This window comes from Chrysochloris asiatica, unplaced genomic scaffold (genome assembly GCF_000296735.1).
Source record: "Chrysochloris asiatica unplaced genomic scaffold, ChrAsi1.0 scaffold00116, whole genome shotgun sequence".
Classification (NCBI taxonomy): domain Eukaryota; kingdom Metazoa; phylum Chordata; class Mammalia; order Afrosoricida; family Chrysochloridae; genus Chrysochloris; species Chrysochloris asiatica.
Genome location: NW_006408634.1, coordinates 2,384,646 through 2,402,704, shown reverse-complemented (window position 1 = coordinate 2,402,704; position 18,059 = coordinate 2,384,646). Strand labels below are relative to the sequence as shown.

Below are 18,059 nucleotides of genomic sequence, written 5' to 3'. Positions count from 1 at the left end.
TCTCTCTCTCTCTCTCTCTCTCTCTCTGTTATCTCCTTCTCTGACCCCATCTTTGTTGGTTTGTCTTTTTTTTTTTTTCTATTTCAGCTCTGCATCCCTCTCTTTCCTTTACTGTGTTTTTCTGCCTGTTTCCTCCAGCTCTCTCCTCCTTTTCCATCCTTTTCTTCCCCGCCTTCTCTTTACTCACATAGACACTGCACACACACTCACTTATGCACTGCAGAGTCTCTTTTCTATTCCCCTTTCTTCTCTCTCCCTTTCTCTTCTTCCTTTCTCATCTTCTTTCATCTGCTCTCTCTTCTTCTCGCCCTTATTCCCTCCCTCTCTTTCTCTCTTTTCTTCCTCTTCCTTCTTTGTTTTCTTCATCTCCTTTTCCTTCTCTCCCTCTTGCTCTAGCCCCTCTCCCACTTGCTTCTGTCTTCACTCCTTTAGTGTCCATCTCTTACTCTTTCTCTCTCTCTCACATACACACACCAGTGATTCCTGGGTGAGGGTGACAGACTTAGACCTGTGGTGCTCAGCAGGATGCAGGGAGAGGGAACAGTGAGTGGACAGGACAAACAGGAAGGAGGAAGACAAGGGGTGCTTGGAGCAGACACCCTCACCCATTTCTGGATCCCACACAGTTCACAGAAACCTCAGCAGGTCCTCAGAAAAGCTCCACTCCACCTACACGATAGCAACAAGTAGGAAACTGAAGCTCAGAGAGGGAGAGGGCCCTGCCCAAGGTCACACAGCCATTAGAAGGAAGTAGAACTAGAAATGCCTGTTGAAACCTCCCTCCAGTGACCCATTCCCTCCTCCCAGAGCCCCAGCTGTCAGTGTGGGCAGGGCCTGAGACCCCATCTTTGCCCCTACCATCCTGAACATCAGAATGTTGGGGTTGGTGTAGAGTCCTTCGTCTGACCAGGGATTCCTGCCATCTCAGTTCTGAAATCCTAGACCAGGAGCCCCAACTATGCTGGGAGGGAGTTCTGAGTCTGGGACAGAAGGTACCCATGGACATCTGATTTCACCCTCTTCCCCAGGCCCTGCTGGTGGTGGTAGCCTTGGCAGGCCTGGGCTTGGGCCTGAGCCTCATTTTCATCGCTGTCTACCTCATCCGCTTCTGCTGCTGCCGGCCCCCAGAGCCACCTGGGGCCAAAAGCCCCCTGCCCGGGGGAGGCTGTGTTACCTGGAGTTGTGTAGTGGCTCTTCTCATTGGCTGGTAATGGGGCCCCGGGGTGGGTGGTGAGTGAGCACAAGGCTCTTCGTTTGGTCTCTCCCCCAGCCTCTGGGTGGTGACCCCCTGGGTATGGGAGCAGACAGGAAGGAGAAGACATCCATTTCCAACATAGAATCCCATTTCTGCTTTGAAGCTGGGAGCATTGTTCCCATTTGATGGATGGAGAAACTGAGGTTCAAAGGGGTGACTATCCCAAGGGCAGCCAGCCTGACAGGAGGGTGTGGAGGCTAAGAACCAAGCGTGGGCAGGCAGTCTACCTGGGTTTGGTGGTTATATCACTGAACAGCTCTGGAACCTAGGTGGAGTGATGTAATTTCTCTAGTTCTCAGTTTGTGCATCCATAAAATGGGCATTACAGTGAAACCCACCGCACAGTTCGGGTAAGATTAAATGAGATAATTCCCCAGGCCTGGATCATAGTTTAGCTCAGCAACTGTTAACTCATGGGGTTCCTCACTTATGAATTCATCTAGCAAATCTTTCATAAGCACCTACTATGTGCAGGGAGATACTGAACAAACCAGGTCTTTGCCTTCATGGAGCTAAAGAACTCCAGTGGTACACTGGCTAAGCATTCGAATGTTAACCGAAAGATCAACGGATCCCAGGAGAGAGAGATGGGAGTCTGTTTTCAAAAGATAACAGCCTTAGAAACCCTGTGGGGCAGTTGTTGTATCCAGTACAGTCACTATGATTTGGAACCTACTCAAGAGTAATGGGTTTTCATGGAGCTGACATTCTAGACAAGGGCATAGGCAATGGTTGAGTGTTTACATGCTAAGGGCATCTGCTGTGGACCCAAACCTGAACTCATTTTATTGCTCCTTACACCCACCCTGATGGACTCAGAAAGACACATCCACTTTTGAAGGAGGAGGATAGCTCAGAGAGAGAGAGAGAGAGAAAGGGATGTTTCAAGACCTCTTGGCTAAAGTGCAAGAAAGGCGATTGGGATCCAAGTTATTGTTGTTGTTATGTGCCGTGGAGTAGGTTCTGACTCATAGCGACCCTGTACAGGGTTTCAAAGGCTGTAAATCTTTACGGGAGCAGAAAGCCTCATCTTTCTCCCTCTGAACAGCTGGTAATTGCGAACCCTAGGACCTTCTCTGACATGCCGTTGGGGAGCAAGAAAGAGAGGACTTGAGAACATCGTATTTAGCAAGATCCTGAGCTGAGTACAAGTCACCTCACATGTGGACCCCCCAGGTCACAGACTAGGATTGCAAACTCCGCAGCTAGCAAGTCGAGGAACCAAAGTGGTTGTTCTTATAGCTCTTAGTCCCCTCTCCCTCCTCCCCCAACTTAGGCTGGGCCTTTCTTTCCACATTGCTGGAAGAAACAGTGTTTGAGTTTGGGGGTGGGTGGGGGCTGGGTGCCCTATATCCAAGACGCTTTCTCTTCAGGATCTCATGAGTGGGGGTGGATGGGGGTGGTGGACAAAGGCTCAGTGGGGGAGAGACACGGCCCCAGCCCCCGCTGCCTGGGAACAAGAAGAGCTTTGTGGGACTCTAAACAATGGGGCGGGGGCGCTAGGGTTTGGCGTCAGATCTAGGGCCGGGGGTGGGGGCTCCCACGGGTAACCCAGGGCTGGGAACTGTGAGGGCGACCATCTCCCTCCGCCCAGTCCGGCACTCACCCCCTCCGCCCCCGGGACGCACGGGGAGGAGGGGCATGGGGCCCGTATTCAGACCCCACAATGGAGCTTGTGTGTTGACTGGGGTGGGGTGGCGCGGGGGCACCGGCTTCTTGGCCATTCTCCCTCCCACATTCCCTTGCTTTCCTCCCAGCTGGCCAGACGCTGAATTCCCGAGGGTAGGGAAGGCGATGAGCTCCGAGTCTTGAGTGGGGGGGTCTGCAATCCTACAAGTCCCCATGTGACGGGGGGGAGGCGTATTCACTCACTGATTTGCGTACCTCCACCATCACTGATACCTAAGGGACAGGTGCTGAGGTCGTTGGGACTCCTAGGCGAATGGAGAGAATGGGTGGGGGGCTGGCATCGTTGGGAAGGGTTCTGCTCTGGTGAGGTGTGAGTTAAATTAGGGGGCTGCCTCCCCGGCACCACTCCACCTACATTAGCATCACAATGACGTCCCTCCAGCCGAGGGATGGGGCCTTCCTGTTACCTTGACAACCGGTGGGATCGGGGCTGGAGACGCTCCTTTCCCACGATGGACTGGACCAATGGGGTGGGAGTCGGGGGGGCGGGGAGGAGCGGGTAGGATGGGTGTATGAGGAGGGGGCGGTGGCCTCCAGGGTCCCGGGACTGGTTGAGATTTCTCCTCCTTCCTCCTCTCAGCGCCGGCATTGGCATCGGTTTCTATGGCAACAGCGAGACCAGTGATGGGGTATCTCAGCTCAGCTCTGCACTGCTGAATGCCAACCACACGCTCAGCACCATTGACCACCTGGTGAGGGGCCCGGGGCTGGCCAGATTCCAGACAGACCCATACCTGAACTGGTTTCCTATACCAACACCCAGGGCCCTACATAGAACCAAGAGAAATGGGTTTCAGATGTGAAATTTAGGACTCCGGACCCAGAACCTCAGGTTCAGACTTCCATTTGGGACTGTAAGCCCACCAATGAACCCCTAATGCAAATCAAGTATCTCCGATATGGGGTTCTCAGAACTGTAACTCAGATCTGGAACTTGAGGGCTCAACCCAGACCCCAAAATCATACCCAATTCTGGCTCTGGCCTTCAACCTCTGACTCATACCTCAACCCTGACAAAGACCTCAGATTCATGCCCACCCCAAGACCCACGAGTCTAGGACAGTGAGGCCCCTCCTAGAGAAATAGGATTCAGACCAGAGCAAAGACACCAGAAGGGAAATTTAGGACCCCAGGCCTAGGGGCCCAACCTCAGACTTGCATTGAGGACTCATGTCCAGCCTCTCTTGCTAACCACAAATCAAGGACTCCAACGTGGAACCCACAGAAAATTAACCTAGATCTGGAATTTAGGGCTTTCAAACCCGGACCCCAAATTCATACCCACCTCCAGGTCTGGATGTCAACCTGAGACTCACCCCTCAACTTGGACAAGTAGCAAACTCTGGAGACCCCAGATTGTGACCTAAGATCAGTTCTAGGGCCACAGACCTAATCCTTGCCCCAAACACAAACTTAGGGACATTACCTCAATACTGAGATTCAGGACCCAGACGTGAAGCCTCAGCTCTAATCCTGAGACCCCAATGGTGAGACCAGGCCCAACCTCAAACCCCAGATTCAAACCCTGGACCATGGAACCCACACTTGAGGCCCCAGACTCAGAAAGGCAGAGGACCTCTGACTTAATCCCAGTTTAGAGACAAGAATCACCACCCAGAGCTCAAGCTTCTGATAAAGGCCACAGAACTCCATGAACTTGACCTCAAACCCCTTCCCAACCCTACCTTCCTGTCCTCAGATATCCCAAACCTCAGATCTCAAGCACTCTTACACAACCCCCTGCTCCCCCAATGTCAGAGTCCACATACACAGAATGGCCTTCCCAGACCTCACACCCACTCACCCCAATCTCAGATCTCAGACACCCATTTCACCTCACTCTTACATCACCCCCACAACCCCATCCCCCCAACTCCAGGGCCCACCATAGAGCTCAGACCCACCCACCCTATACCTTAGACCTCAGACACCGACACCCACTCTTACATCACACTACAACTCCATCCCCAAACCCCAGAGTCCCCATAGATTGGCCTCCCCAGATCTCAGACCCACCCTCCCTCCAGGTGTTTGAGATGGTAGAGAGACTGGACGAGGCAGTGAGGACCGAACTGACCACGCTGGAGGAAGTGTTCACGCAGCGCACAGAGCTGGTAGCTGCAGCCCGGGGAACCCGGCGGCAGGCAGAGACTGTGGCCCAGCAACTCCAGGGGTTAGCCTTCTGGCAGGGAGTGCCCTGGAGTCCCCTGCAGGTGGCCGAAGACATGTCCTTTGTGGAGGAGTACAGGTGAGCCAAGGAGCCCTGGTAATGGAACAGTTATGTCCTCGTCTGCTAACTGAAAGGTCTGTGGTTCAAACCCACTCATGGGTCCTGGGAAGAAAGACCGGCTGACTGGCTCCCATCACATCGACAGTAGAGGAAACCCTAGAGGCAGCTTTGCTCTATCACTTGGGGTCGGTATGAGCTGTAATCCACCTGACTTCTGGGCTAGGTGCGGTGCAGGTTGTTAACTCTACACTGTTCTGTACAGTCTATAAAATGGTTGCGTGTTACAGAGTTGTGGAACTCAGGATGAGAATCATTGCGTATTTCTTTCTTGGTTGTATGAAAAGTACCTACTCAGGTGAAGTCCTGGTATGGCGCTGTGGGTTAATGCATCAGACTACAAAGTTGGTTTGAACCACAAGGTTGGTGGTTCAAGCTCACCAGTTGTTCCTCGGAAACCCAATACAGGGTCGCTATGGGTCAGAACCGACTCAGTGGCACTTAACAACAACAGTCAAGTGGTTGATGGTTCAAACCCACCAGATGAGGCCATCTGGTCCTCTAAGGATTTACAATCTTGGGAACCCCAGGAACAATTCTATTCTGTCTCACAGAATCACTGTGAGTTGGAATCTACTCAATGGCAATGATTTAGCAGTTTTCTTCAGGTTTTAGGAGTCCTGGTGTAGCACTGTGGGTTAATGTGCTGGACTGTAACGTTGATTTGAACGGCAAGGTCAGCAGTTCAAGCTCACCAGCTGCTCCTTAGAATCCCTATACAGGGTCACTATGAGTTGAAACCATTTCAACAGCACTTAACAACAACAAAATTCAGGTTTTAAGGATTCCCTCAATGGTTAAGCACCTTACTGCTAACTGAAAAGTTGGTGGTTCAAACCCTGCCAGCAGCAAGAGAAAAGATCTGGCAAACTGCTCCCATAAAGATTAAAAATAAAACCCCCACCACTGTTAAATCTATTCCGACTTTTGCATAGCAATCCTGTAAGACAGAGTAAGGAGCTCTGGTTGTGTAGGGGGTTCTGAGTTGGGCTGTCAACCACAAGGTCAGATGTTCGAAACTACCAGCCGCTTCGCGGGAGAAAGATGAAGCTTTCTGCTTGTGGTGCTGTGGGTTAATGCATGGACTGCAAGGCTGATTTGAGCCACCAGGTTGGGGGTTCAAGCTCACCAGTCACTCCATGGAAACCCTATACAGAGTCTCTACGAGTTGGAACTGACTCCACAGCACATCACCAACAACCAAGACAGAGTAGAACTGCGCTCTAGGGTTTCCAAGACTGTACATCTCTATGGAAAAAGGTTGCCTCATCCTTCTTCTGTGTTACAAGCTGACCTTTAGGGTCATCAGCCCAGTGCTTAACTCACTGCACCACCAGGACTCCTCCCATAAATATTACAGCCTCAGAAACCCTATGGGGCAATTCCATACTGTCACATGGGGTCGTTATGAGTCAGAATCGATTCGAGGTCATACAACATCGGGTGACTTACGGCTCTCCCTACCCTGTCCTGGATGGCAGCTGGCAGGGTCAGGTTGTTGGTTTGGTTAGTGTCGTTGAGTCACTTCTGTCTCACAGCGACCCTGTATAGGTTTTCCGAGGAGCAGCTGGTGGGTTTGAACCTCCGATCTTATGTTAACAGTGCACTGCCTTCCCTACAGCACCACCTCAGGACTCCTGGGGTAAGTGTAAGTTCATCCCAGCAAACCTTCAAAAGCTGGAAGCTGTGTAAGGCGGAAACCAACATAGAAGCGAAACACGAATATTTTCTACTCAATAAAGAGCAGAAAACTTGTGAGACCTGGAAAAACAATGCAGTCTAATCCAGTTCCTTCTCCCACCGGTTTTACTTATTTTCCACTGAAACAAGTGATGTAAAAGTGGTAGAGTGCACCCTGTCAAAGACGGAAAACTTGTGAGACCTGGAAAAACAAGGCAGGCCTGTCGGAGTTCCAGCTCTCATAGGTTTCACGTAGTTGATTATTCATTATTAAATAATGTTTTGATTTTCTCTATTAGTATTTAAACAAAATATTTCAGTGACCCTGTATGATTGTGTAGAGCCCTGGTGTAGCGCTGTGGGTTAATGCACCAGACTGCAAAGCCGTTTGCCCTGCAAGGTAGGCGGTTCAAGCTCACCAGCTGCTCCTTGGAAACCCCATACAGGGTTGCTATGGGTCGGAACCGACTCAATGGCACATAGCAACAACAACAACGATATGATTGTGTGGGTCAATACACTGGACTGCAAAGTCTGTTTGAACCACGAAGTGGGTTTGAACCACAAGGTCAGCTGTTCAAACTCACCAGCTGCTCCTTGGGAAACCCTATACTAGGAGTCGCTATAGGTCTGAACTAGCTCAATGGCACGTAACAGCAACATATAATTAATGGACTTGGTTGGTGCTGTGGATCAGCACTGGACTGTGAACCATAAACTTAGTAGTTCAAACCCACCAGCTGCTCCTTGGAAACCCTATACAGGGTTGCTATGAGTCAGAACCGACTGGACAGCACATAATCTGCACTTCTGACACTGTAACGTGCAGTCTTTGGCCTCCCTGCAGTCATTGGCAGTAGGTACGATCCTTTTCACAGTGTTACAGCTGAGGAAAACGAGGCCTAGGAGTAAAGTTTCTGACCCAAAATTACGGAGCAGCGGGGCTGGGAACCCAGGCAGTTTCTGCCTCCGGATACCAAGCTCTTGAGTTGTGTATCAGAATCCTCCTTGTTGTTAAGTGCCCTCCTCCTCAAGTCCGTGGAAATGAATAACACAGCTCCGATTTTTAGAATGAAGTGGGGGCGGGGCTGGGGGCGGGGCTGGATGGGAAGGCGGGGCCTCGGGGAGGCCAGATCGCTTGTTCACGTTTACAAAGTCCGTGTATGGTCTTGTCGGGACAGATCCCAGGGCCGCCAGCCCAAACCTGATGTCTAAACCCGTGAAGCGCCCTGCCTTCCAATGCCTCCATTCCACCAATGAGGGAGCTGCATCATAGAGACAGGGCAAAGCTGGGAAAAGAACTTGTGTTCTGAGGTTGGGTGGATTTGTGGTGTAGATTAGGGAGCTGAGCTGTGAGAAGTTAGGGCGTGGGCTTGGGGCCTGAGATGGGCGGAGCCGGAGTGTAGACTCCGGTCCAAAGCTAGGTAAAATCAAGACCTTGGAGGCGTGACCTTGGAGGTTACACACCCTCTCCGAGAGCTTATGTGGAGCCCGAGGTTCAGACTTGTTGCCTCTCCCTAGGTGGCTGGCCTACGTCCTCGTCTTGCTCCTGGAGCTCCTGGTCTGCCTCTTCACCCTTCTGGGCTTGGCGAAGCAGAGCAAGTGGCTGGTGATCGTGTAAGTCCGGGCCGCCTTCCCAGATCCGTCCACCCTCCCTGTCAGCACAGCGCTCGGGGTGACCCCAGCACCTCCGCTGGCTTGCAAGATCTCACGCAATCCCACAACTTTCTTATGGGAGCCACCACGACCCCTCCTGGTCCTTACTGAGTTCACTCATTTGTTCTCCCCAAATCTCTGGTTGGAGCAAACGATCAACACACTGGGCTGCTTACTAAAAGGCTGGAGGTTGGAGGCTGGAGTTGATCTTTGGAACAGAAGTTTGGTGATCTATTTCCAACAACAACAAAAATCAGCCTTGAAAACACTGTGGCGCACAGTTCTACTAATGGACATGAGTCGGCATTTCCGTGTCAACTGGTGGTGGTGGTGGTGGTTGTTCAAAAAATATCAATGGCATTTCCAGTCTGGAGGAGAAGGGCTGGACTCAGAGAGGAAGCCGACCTGGAAACAGGCAACAGGCTGCAGACACTCTGATAGTAGAAAACCACTAGCGATGCTTGTAATATAACCACTGACCTCTATTAAATGCTGCACATGTTAACACCTTCATTTGCCACAACCACCCACAAAGGAAGTTGTTGTTACAGCTGTTGGCTCAGCTCTAACCTCATGCACCACAGAACAAAACATTGCATTTTCCCCGTGGTCATTAGTATGCTTACTGATCCCAGTCCATGTGGTTTCTTCAGGTGCCCCCTGTGCCCACTCCTGCATTCTCTGTGCAGTTTTGAATGCTCTCTAACCATGAGACACCTCTTCCCGCACTGGATCACGCAATATTCTATTGGGATCCATCAGGTTTTCATTGGCAGATTGTTTGGAAGTATATACCCAGGTCTTTCTTCCTAGTCTGTCTTAATCTGGAAGCTTTGCTGAAACCTGTCCACCATGGGTGACCCTGCTGGTGTTTGAAATACCAGTGGCTTAGCTTCCGGCATCCCAGCAACATGTAAGCCACCACAATATGACAAACTGGCAAACTGGGGTGACTGATAGGAACATACACTTATTCTCTCAATGTTCTGGAGACCAGATATCTAAATTTCAGATGCCTGCAGAGCAATGCTGTCTGAAGACTCTAGGGGAAGATACATTTTTGTTTCTCCTGGATGCTGGTAGCCACAGGTATTCCTTGGCATCTTCATGATCGTTGGTACCTTAGAACCCATGGGAGTCACTAGAGATGGTAAAAGATGACCACAGTAGGATTGGAAGCAAACCTTCAGTATGGGACCCCTTGAGACCCCTTCTTCCTCATTGACCACCCAAAAGACGAAAACCAAACCAGTGGCCATTTGCAATGACTCTGATGAGCGATAACTGCATGTCAGAGTAGAACTGTCCTCCATGGTGTTTTCAGTGGCTGGTTGCCAGGGCTTTCTTCTGAGGGGCCTCTGAGTGGACCCAGTTAGCATCCCAGTGTGTTAACCATTTGTACCACTCAGGGACTCGTGAAGAGAAACCAGGAGGTGAGTGTCAGCCTTGGAGCAGGAGACTGGGCTGAACTGGGAGCTGACCAAGCCTTTGGGGGCCATCTTGATTTGAGAAAACATTGGATTCATGCAGAATTTAAAGATGGGGAGACTGAGACCCAGCTACAGGCAGTTACCCCTCCAAAGTCCCAGGGTGAGGCAGGGGCAGGGCTGCCTAAATGGCAGCCTGGGGCCCTTCAGGCAGCTTCCTGCTGGCCTCTGTGGGAAGGGACCAGATGTTAAGTCTGATATCAACAGCCCTCTTCCCCCCATTTCTCGGGCCCTAGTTCTGATCCTCCAGGTTCCAGAGGTTGGGGGGCTGTGATGGGGTTTAGGGGTGGGGAAGCGGTATACAGATTAATAACTCAGCGCACCCTGTCCTCCCTCCCCCACTGTAGGATGACTGTTATGAGTCTGGTAGTTCTGGTCCTAAGCTGGGGTTCTATGGGTCTGGAGGCGGCTGCCGCAGTGGTGAGTGCTGGGAAGGGGGCATGCTCCTGGGCTCTGAGGCTCAGGGGGGCTGCTGGAAGACCCAGACACCTGAGTCTGAGAGTGGGGGGGATCCTGGGGGGCCCGAACTCTTGTGTCTGAGGGAGGAGGATCTGGGGGTCAGGACTCTGGGGTTTGAGGGAAGAGGGGCTGGGGGTCAGGACTCCCAGGTCTGAGGGAGGAGGGGCTGGGGGTCAGGACTCTGGGGTCTGAGGGAGGAGGGGGCTGCGGGTCCAGACTCTGGGGTTTGAGGGAGGAGGGGCTGGGGTCAGGACTTCCAGATCTGAGGGAGGAGGGACTGGGGGTCAGGACTTCTGAGTCTGAGGGAGGAGGGGGCAGGGGGGCAGGACCTCGGGGTCCCCAGGGCCTAGATGGGGGGCTGAGCTCTCTGGCCTCCTTACCCTCACCACCCTTCACTCCACACCTCCCAGGGCCTCAGTGACTTCTGCTCTAATCCTGACACCTACGTCCTGAACGTGACCCAAGAGGAGACAGGGCTCAGTTCAGGTGATCCTGACCCACCTGGTTTCCTCAGTTGTCTCCTGTGCCCAGCCTTACCTGGGGTGGGCTGGTATTGAGGCGCTGTCATAAATGATGACCTGCCCCACCCCAAGCAGCCACCTCTTCCCAACAGGAGGGGGTCAGCGAAGGCTGTGTAGCTGGGTCTTCAGGGCTGGACATGCGTGGAGAACATGCGGGGGTCATGTTTTACTCAGGGCTACATGGCAGAAGGAGAAGTTGGACCCTGCGTTCTAGGGACAGTGTGCCTGGGACAGGGCGGGCTGGAGGGGTTTGGGGATGGGGAGCGCTGGCAGGTCTTCCATGCCAGAAGGGTTCTATTGATGAAGAGTGGAGCCCCTGCCTGTCTTCCCTAGAGGGGTCTCAGGTGTACGGGCTCCCACAATCCCCCTCTTCCATCTTCCTTCAGATATCCTGAACTATTACTTCCTCTGCAATCAAGCCGTCTCCAATCCCTTTCACCAGGTTAGGGCTGGGGGTTAGGCGGGTGGGTGTTGAGGGGATTCGGACTCTGTAAAGGAATGAGGGAAGAGCAAGGGGACTGGACTTCAGGGTCCCTAGGGAGGAGGATGGTGTCAGGGTTTGGGAGGAGAAGGGGCTGGGGCCGTGGACTACTGTGTTCTCTCTCCTTCCGTCTTTCCCCAGAGGCTGACTCTGTCGCAGCGCGCGCTGGCCAACATTCACTCCCAGCTGCAGGGTCTGGAGAGAGAAGCGATCCCTCAGTTCCCGTCTGCACAGGTGGGCCTGCCGGGATGCAGGTAGGAGTAGGCGGGGCCTGGGCCGTGGATGGGGCGGGGCGGCCAAGTGTGGGCAGAGCTTGTGGTGTGGGCGGGGCCTTTTGAGTGTGGCGTGAGGAATGGGATTGATCAGCTTGCAGAGGCGTGGCCTTTGGGTGTGGGCGGGGCTGACCGAATGGGAAGGGAAGGTCTTTGGCTAAGAGTGGGGCCTGTCAAGCAGGTGTGGGTAGGGTCAGGAGTGGGCGGGACTTTTGGAGTGTTGGGACTTGTGGAATGAGGCAGCTGTTGGAGGTACGGTCGGGGCTGGAGAAATGGGGCGGGCAGCTGTGTTGTGGGAGGGTTCTACAGAGTTGGGCGGGTCCTGAGCTGCAGGTGAAATAACCACCTCTCCTCCCACCATAGAAGCCCCTGTTGTCTTTGGAGGAGACACTCAATGTGACAGAGGAAAACTTCCACCAGTTGGTGGCCCTGCTACATTGCCACGGCCTGCATAAGGTAAAACCGCCCCCTCCCCAACTGCCCCTTCCAATGGCCTCGCGGACTTGGGCTTCGGTCCCAGCGCTGCCCCTTCCGGGCCTTGTGACTCTGGATTTCTCCTCCGTGGGCCTCAATTCTTTCTGGCACTGCAAAAGGCAGGCTGAGGGGCCCTGCAAGGCTGTCCAGAGAATGAAAGAGTAACTATGCATGCGACTGGTGCAGTCAGAACAGAACTGGCCATCTCCCTGACCTACTCAGCCTCAGCCTTCGTACCAAAGAAATCAAACCAGATGCCCCCTCGTGAGTTCCAGTCTTGTCGGCCCCAAGAGTGTCAGAGTCGAACTGTGCTCCACAGGATTTTCAGTAGCTGCTTTTTTCTGAAGTAGATCATCAAGTTTTTCTTCCTTGGTGCCTCTGGGTGGTTTCAAACCTCCAACCTTTCAGTTAGCAGCCCAGTCCATTAACCATTCATATCTCTCGGAGGCTCCTTCTCCCTCAGCATCCACTGGCTAAGTAACAGACACCTCCGCTCCCACCCAATTATCCAAGTCAGACACATAGAAATATGTATTTTTTTTAAATTGTGGTGAAAATATATACATCAAAACATTTTTTGGGGGAAATTTTGCCATTACAACAGGTCCTGTATTTGCAACTCAGAGCATCTATGGCATTTTTTACTTTGCTCCATCTTGATTGTTATGGAAATCTCCTTTTTGTTTGCTCTTAGCTCTTACCTCCCACAAGCATTCCAGCCACGAGTTCTGTTGGCTCTTCCTCTTAAAACCTACTTGAACCTGCACCACTTCAATACTGCCCTAGACTAGGCCACCCTCAGCTCTGCCTAGGTGTCTGCAAGACACCTGTCCTCCACGAAACAGCCCACTAGCCTTTTAAAACACAAGCCAATCAGCTCTTCTTCTGCTTCAAACCCTCCAATGGTTCTCACTGAGCATGGATTAAAGTCCCTACTCCGTGTCCTGAAGCACAAGGGCCCTGGCGATATCTCCAGCCTCCTCCGTTCCTTCCTCACCTCTTCCCTAGACCTCTATTGTGACTCACGGTGACCCCATGTGTGTCAGAGTAGAACTGTACTTTGTAAGGTTTTTGGCGGCTGCTTTTTCAGAAATAGATCATCAAGGCTTTCTTCGGAGGCAACTTTGAATGGACTTAACCTTTCAGCTACCAGCTGTCTTTGTTCTCTAGTTCTGCTATAACCGAAATATCACAAGTGGATGGCTCTAACAAACAAATTTATTACTTCACAGCTTAGGAGACTTGAAGTCAAATTTCGGAGCACTGGCTCCAAGGGAAAGATCTTTGTCTCCTTTCAATATCTGAAGACAAGACCCAGCATTCCTTGGAGATCCCCATGTGTCTTGGCATCAATATTTCTTTGGCTCTAGGGGCTTCACAATGCAGGGGCTCCCGGTCCTAAGGATGCCTTCCACTACCAACTCTTCCTTCTTGGTGGTAGTAGACCCTTCTGGCTCTGCATGCTTGTTTAATCTCTTTTATATCTCAGAAGAGATTGATTCATGAGACAACGTAATCCTGTAAATTGCATCTCGTTTCATTAACATGTTGTTGTTGTTAGGTGCCGGTGAGTCCACTGCGACTCATAACAACCTTTTGCACAACAGAACGAAATATTGCTCAGTCCTGTGCCATCCTCACAATGGTTGTTACGTTTGAATGTTTTCATTTTCTGGCACTCTATCTGACAATGTTTCATTGCTATTCATAGGTTTTCAGTGGCATTCAGAAGCCGTCTGCCTCTCCTTCTTCCTAGTCTGTCTTAGTCTGAAAGCTCTCTTGAAGCATCGAAGTGATGCTTGACCCTGCTGGTATTCAAAACACCAGCCTCACAGCAACACACAAGCCCCAGAGTGTGACAGGCTGACAGACGAGTTATTAGCATTATAGAAATGAGGCGTTACAGCACACACATTGGATCATTAGATCAGGGCTGATTACGTGATGGGGGGACGTGATTATATTATATTAGATCCTCATCATGGGGAATTGTGTCGTCTTTACTGTGGAGACTCCAGATCCAGCCCAGTTGTCACACGAGTTTAACTCTCACAGCAGCTGAGAACAATGACCGTTCACGCTAGCCAGACTCAAGTCAATATCAACTCAGAGTGCCCCTAAGAGGACAGAGTTAAACTGCACCCCAAACTTCTAACCACCAGTTACTTTCAAGTTGATTCTAAATCATGGTGACCCAGTGGGTGTTAGAGTGGGACTGTGCACCATAGCGTTTTCAGTGGCTGATTTTTCACTAGTAGATCCCCAAGACACGTCTGAGTGGGTACCCGCCACCATTCTTTCTGTTTGAAGTCACCAGTTGAACCATCTGTGCCATCCAGGGATATATGGGTAAATGGTAAAACCAAAAATCAAACGGACTCTGATTCACAGAGACTGTACAGGACAGAGAAGGACGGACCCACAGGGTCCCCAGACTGGAACGCTTTACAGAAGCAGACTGTCTCATCCTCTTTCTTAACGGATCGGCTGGTGGGTTCAAACCACTGACCTTTCGGGTTAGCAGCCCGACGCCTAACCCACTGCACCAGCAGGACTCCTTCAGTAAGTGGCTGTTGTAAAGTGCCACTGAGTCTGTTCCAACTCATAGCAACCCTGTACAGGGTTTCCGACGAGCGGCTGGTGGGTTTGAACCATCGACCTTGTGGTTAGCAGTCCAGTGCTTATCCTACAGCACCACACCAGGGTTACAGTAAATGGTGGTTCTGCTCATTTGCAGGAATGATGGTAATCTTAACAATTGTATTGAATGTCTGAGGCAATGATGGCTTAGTGGTAGTCATTTTGCCTTCCATGTTGGAGACCTCCTGGGTTTGATTCCTAGTGAATGCATCTCATCCTGGCCTCTACCTATCAGTCAAGTGTCCAGAAAGACTAGGAAGAAAGACCTGGAGATCTGCTTCTAAAAATCAGTCAGATAAAATCCTATGGATCTTAAAGGTCTGACCCACGACGAGTCACAGGGATGGTACGGGACCTTTGAGGACTAAGTCGCACCTACCCCAAGCCATGGTATTTTCACTTGCCTCATATGGATTGGCCCCATAGCAGCAGCTATTGACTCAAATGTAACAGTGATTACCTGCTCAGGACTGGTCACTATGAGTCCAAACTGACTCCACAGCCTAAACAGCTTCAACGTATACATGTGAAAGCTGGACAATGAATTAGGAAGAGCATGGAAGAATTGATGCATTTGAATGATGGCCTTGACTGAATACTGAATATCCCATGGACTGCCATAGAAACGAATAAATCTGTCTTGGAAGAAGTAAAGCCAGAATGCTCCTGAGAAGCAAAGATGGCGAGACTTCATCTCATGTGCTTTGGACATGTTGTCAAAGGGATCGGTTTCCTGAAGAACATCCTACTTGGTACAGTAGAGAGTCACTGAACAGGCAGAAGACCTTCCACAGTTACAACAAAGGGCTCAAGCAGAGCAACAGTTGTGAGGCTAGTGAAGGACCAGGTAGTGTGTTGTTCTGTTGTACACCGGGTACCTTTGAGTTGGAACTGACGACAGCTATTACTTTACCAAACGTGACTGTTGGTACCTATTGCCATCAAGTTCATTGTAATTCATAGTGATTTTATACAACAGAGGACGATTACCCCTGTGGATTTTACCTGCATGGATTCTGAGACTCGCTCCTTAGAGAGCTTTGGTCATGTCATCAGGAGGGACCAGCCCCTTGGGAAGGACATCACACTTGGTAGAGTTGGGTTTTGAAGGCTCTGCCTCAGAAACCCTGTGCAGGGTCGCTATGAGTCGGAACCGACTCCACGGCACTTAACAACAACAACAAATCCTCATGGAAACGGACTGCCACATCTTCCTCCCACCAAGTAACTGGTACGTTCAAAACAGTGACCTTTCAACACTATTGACACTCACGGTGGCAGCAGTCAAGAAATGAAGCGGTGCATTGCATGAGGCTAATTTGCTGCACAAGACCTCTTTAAAGTGTTCGAGAGCAAAGATGTCAGTGTGAGGACTAAAGTGGCCCTGATTCAAGCCATGGTATTTCCAATAGCCTCACATGCATGTGAAAGTTGGGCAATGAATGAGGAAAATTGTAGAAGAATTGATGTATTTGAATTATGGTGTTGGAGGAGATTATTGAAAGTACCATGGACTGCCAGAAGAACAAATCAATCTGTTTTGGAAGAAGTACAGCCAGAGTGCTCCTTAGAAGCCAGGAAGGCCAGACTTCATCTCTCAGACTTTGGACATATTATCAGGAGGGACCAGTCCCTGGAGAAGGACATCATGTTTGGTAAAGTGGAGGGTCTGGGAAAAGAGGAAGACCCCCAATGAGACAGACCCACAGAGCAGCAACAACAATGAATGGGCTCAAACGTAATAATCATTACAATGCTGGCGTAGGATGGAGCAGTTCTGCATAAATTGTTTCATTCTGTTGTGCAAAAGCTTGCTTTGAGGTGGTACTGACTCGATGGCACCGAACAACAACATTAAATGCCATTGAGTGGGTTCCAATTCATAGATAGCCTGAATAGGGTTTATGAGGAGTGTCTGATGGGTTAGGAGTCCAGTGCTTATCCTACAGCGCCACACACCAGGGCTCTGGGAAAGTAGAGAGTTACAGAAAATAGCTGGATTGATACATAACAACAATAACATTGGACACAAGCATGACAATTGTGAGGTTGGCCCAGGACCGGGCAGTGTTTGATTCTGTTATACATAGGGTTGCTATGAGTCCAGACTGACTCGTCGGCACCTAACAACACACAATACAACCCAAGCCAGACCCTCCTCCCATTGCCCCATAGGGTTTCCAAAGCTTTAATCCTTGTGGAGGCCTGATGTGGCGATTCCGACTCTGCAACCCTGTCTGTACAGGGTTTCTGAGGAGCTGCTGGTAGGTTTGAACTGCTGACCTTTTGGTTTGCATTGTGATACCCTTCAGTAGCTCTGTAGGACCCTATCCAGGGTCACTATGAGTCAGCACTTAACAGTAACAACAATTTGTATGGAAACCAACTGTCTCATCTTTTTCCCTCGGAGTAGTTGGTGAGTTCAAACCACCACCTTTACAGTTAGCAGCTGTGCCGTCAGAATTCTTCCTGTAAAGATGTCAGCCAAGAAAACCCCACAGGGCAGCGTTACTTCAGCCCAGTTCTCACGCCATTTGACAGAAGACACACAGACTCAGAGAGTTTGGGTGATCTGTCCAGTATCACACAGCGGGCTTCCATGTGATACTGGACAACACACGTGGTGTGGGATGGGTGGGGGACTGGCCTGCTGACTCCCTCCCTGCCCCCCAGGACTACGGCGTGGCCCTCCGAGGCCTGTGCGAGGACGTCCTGGAGGGGCAACTCTTCTTACTGCTCTTCTCCCTGCTATCTGCGGGGGCGCTGGCCACCGCGCTTTGCAGCCTGCCCCGAGCCTGGGCGCTCTTCCCGCCCAGGTCAGGAGGGGGCGCCGGGAGGGGGCAGGGCCTGTGGGGTACTGCTGGGGGGTGCAGCCTCCTGATGGCTCCCCCGTCCTGTTTCTCTGCCACTGCCCCCCTCGCACCCCAGTGACGACTATGATGATACAGATGATGACGACCCTTTCAACCCTCAGGTATTGGACTCCTGGGTCTGAGGGAGGAGGGGCTGGGGGTCGGGACACTTGGGTCTAAGGGAAGAGGGCTGGGGGTCGGGACCCCTGGGTGAGGTAGGAGGAGAGGCTGGGGGTCAGGACTCCTGGGTCTGAGGGAGGAGGGGCTGGGGGTCAGGACTCCTGGGTCTGAAGGAGGAGGGGGCTG

At 51.4% G+C, this 18,059-nt stretch overlaps 1 protein-coding gene and 1 pseudogene across 2 annotated transcripts in view; one reads left to right on the top strand and one right to left on the bottom strand.

Annotated features, from left to right (window-relative positions):
- Window positions 1-18,059, top strand: part of TTYH1 (tweety family member 1) — a 23,531-nt gene that overhangs the window by 4,430 nt on the left and 1,042 nt on the right. Inside the window, exons 2-12 of one of the 2 annotated variants that reach the window (XM_006868112.1) lie at window positions 1,029-1,207; window positions 3,525-3,636; window positions 4,972-5,192; window positions 8,433-8,528; window positions 10,402-10,474; window positions 10,924-10,999; window positions 11,421-11,476; window positions 11,657-11,749; window positions 12,151-12,243; window positions 17,575-17,717; window positions 17,830-17,875. In XM_006868112.1, coding sequence (XP_006868174.1) covers window positions 1,029-1,207; window positions 3,525-3,636; window positions 4,972-5,192; window positions 8,433-8,528; window positions 10,402-10,474; window positions 10,924-10,999; window positions 11,421-11,476; window positions 11,657-11,749; window positions 12,151-12,243; window positions 17,575-17,717; window positions 17,830-17,875 — 1,188 coding nt within the window. The remainder of the gene's footprint in view (window positions 1-1,028; window positions 1,208-3,524; window positions 3,637-4,971; window positions 5,193-8,432; window positions 8,529-10,401; window positions 10,475-10,923; window positions 11,000-11,420; window positions 11,477-11,656; window positions 11,750-12,150; window positions 12,244-17,574; window positions 17,718-17,829; window positions 17,876-18,059) is intronic. The other variant, XM_006868111.1, reaches the window with a different exon arrangement.
- On the bottom strand, window positions 17,930-18,049 carry LOC102830869 (annotated as a pseudogene).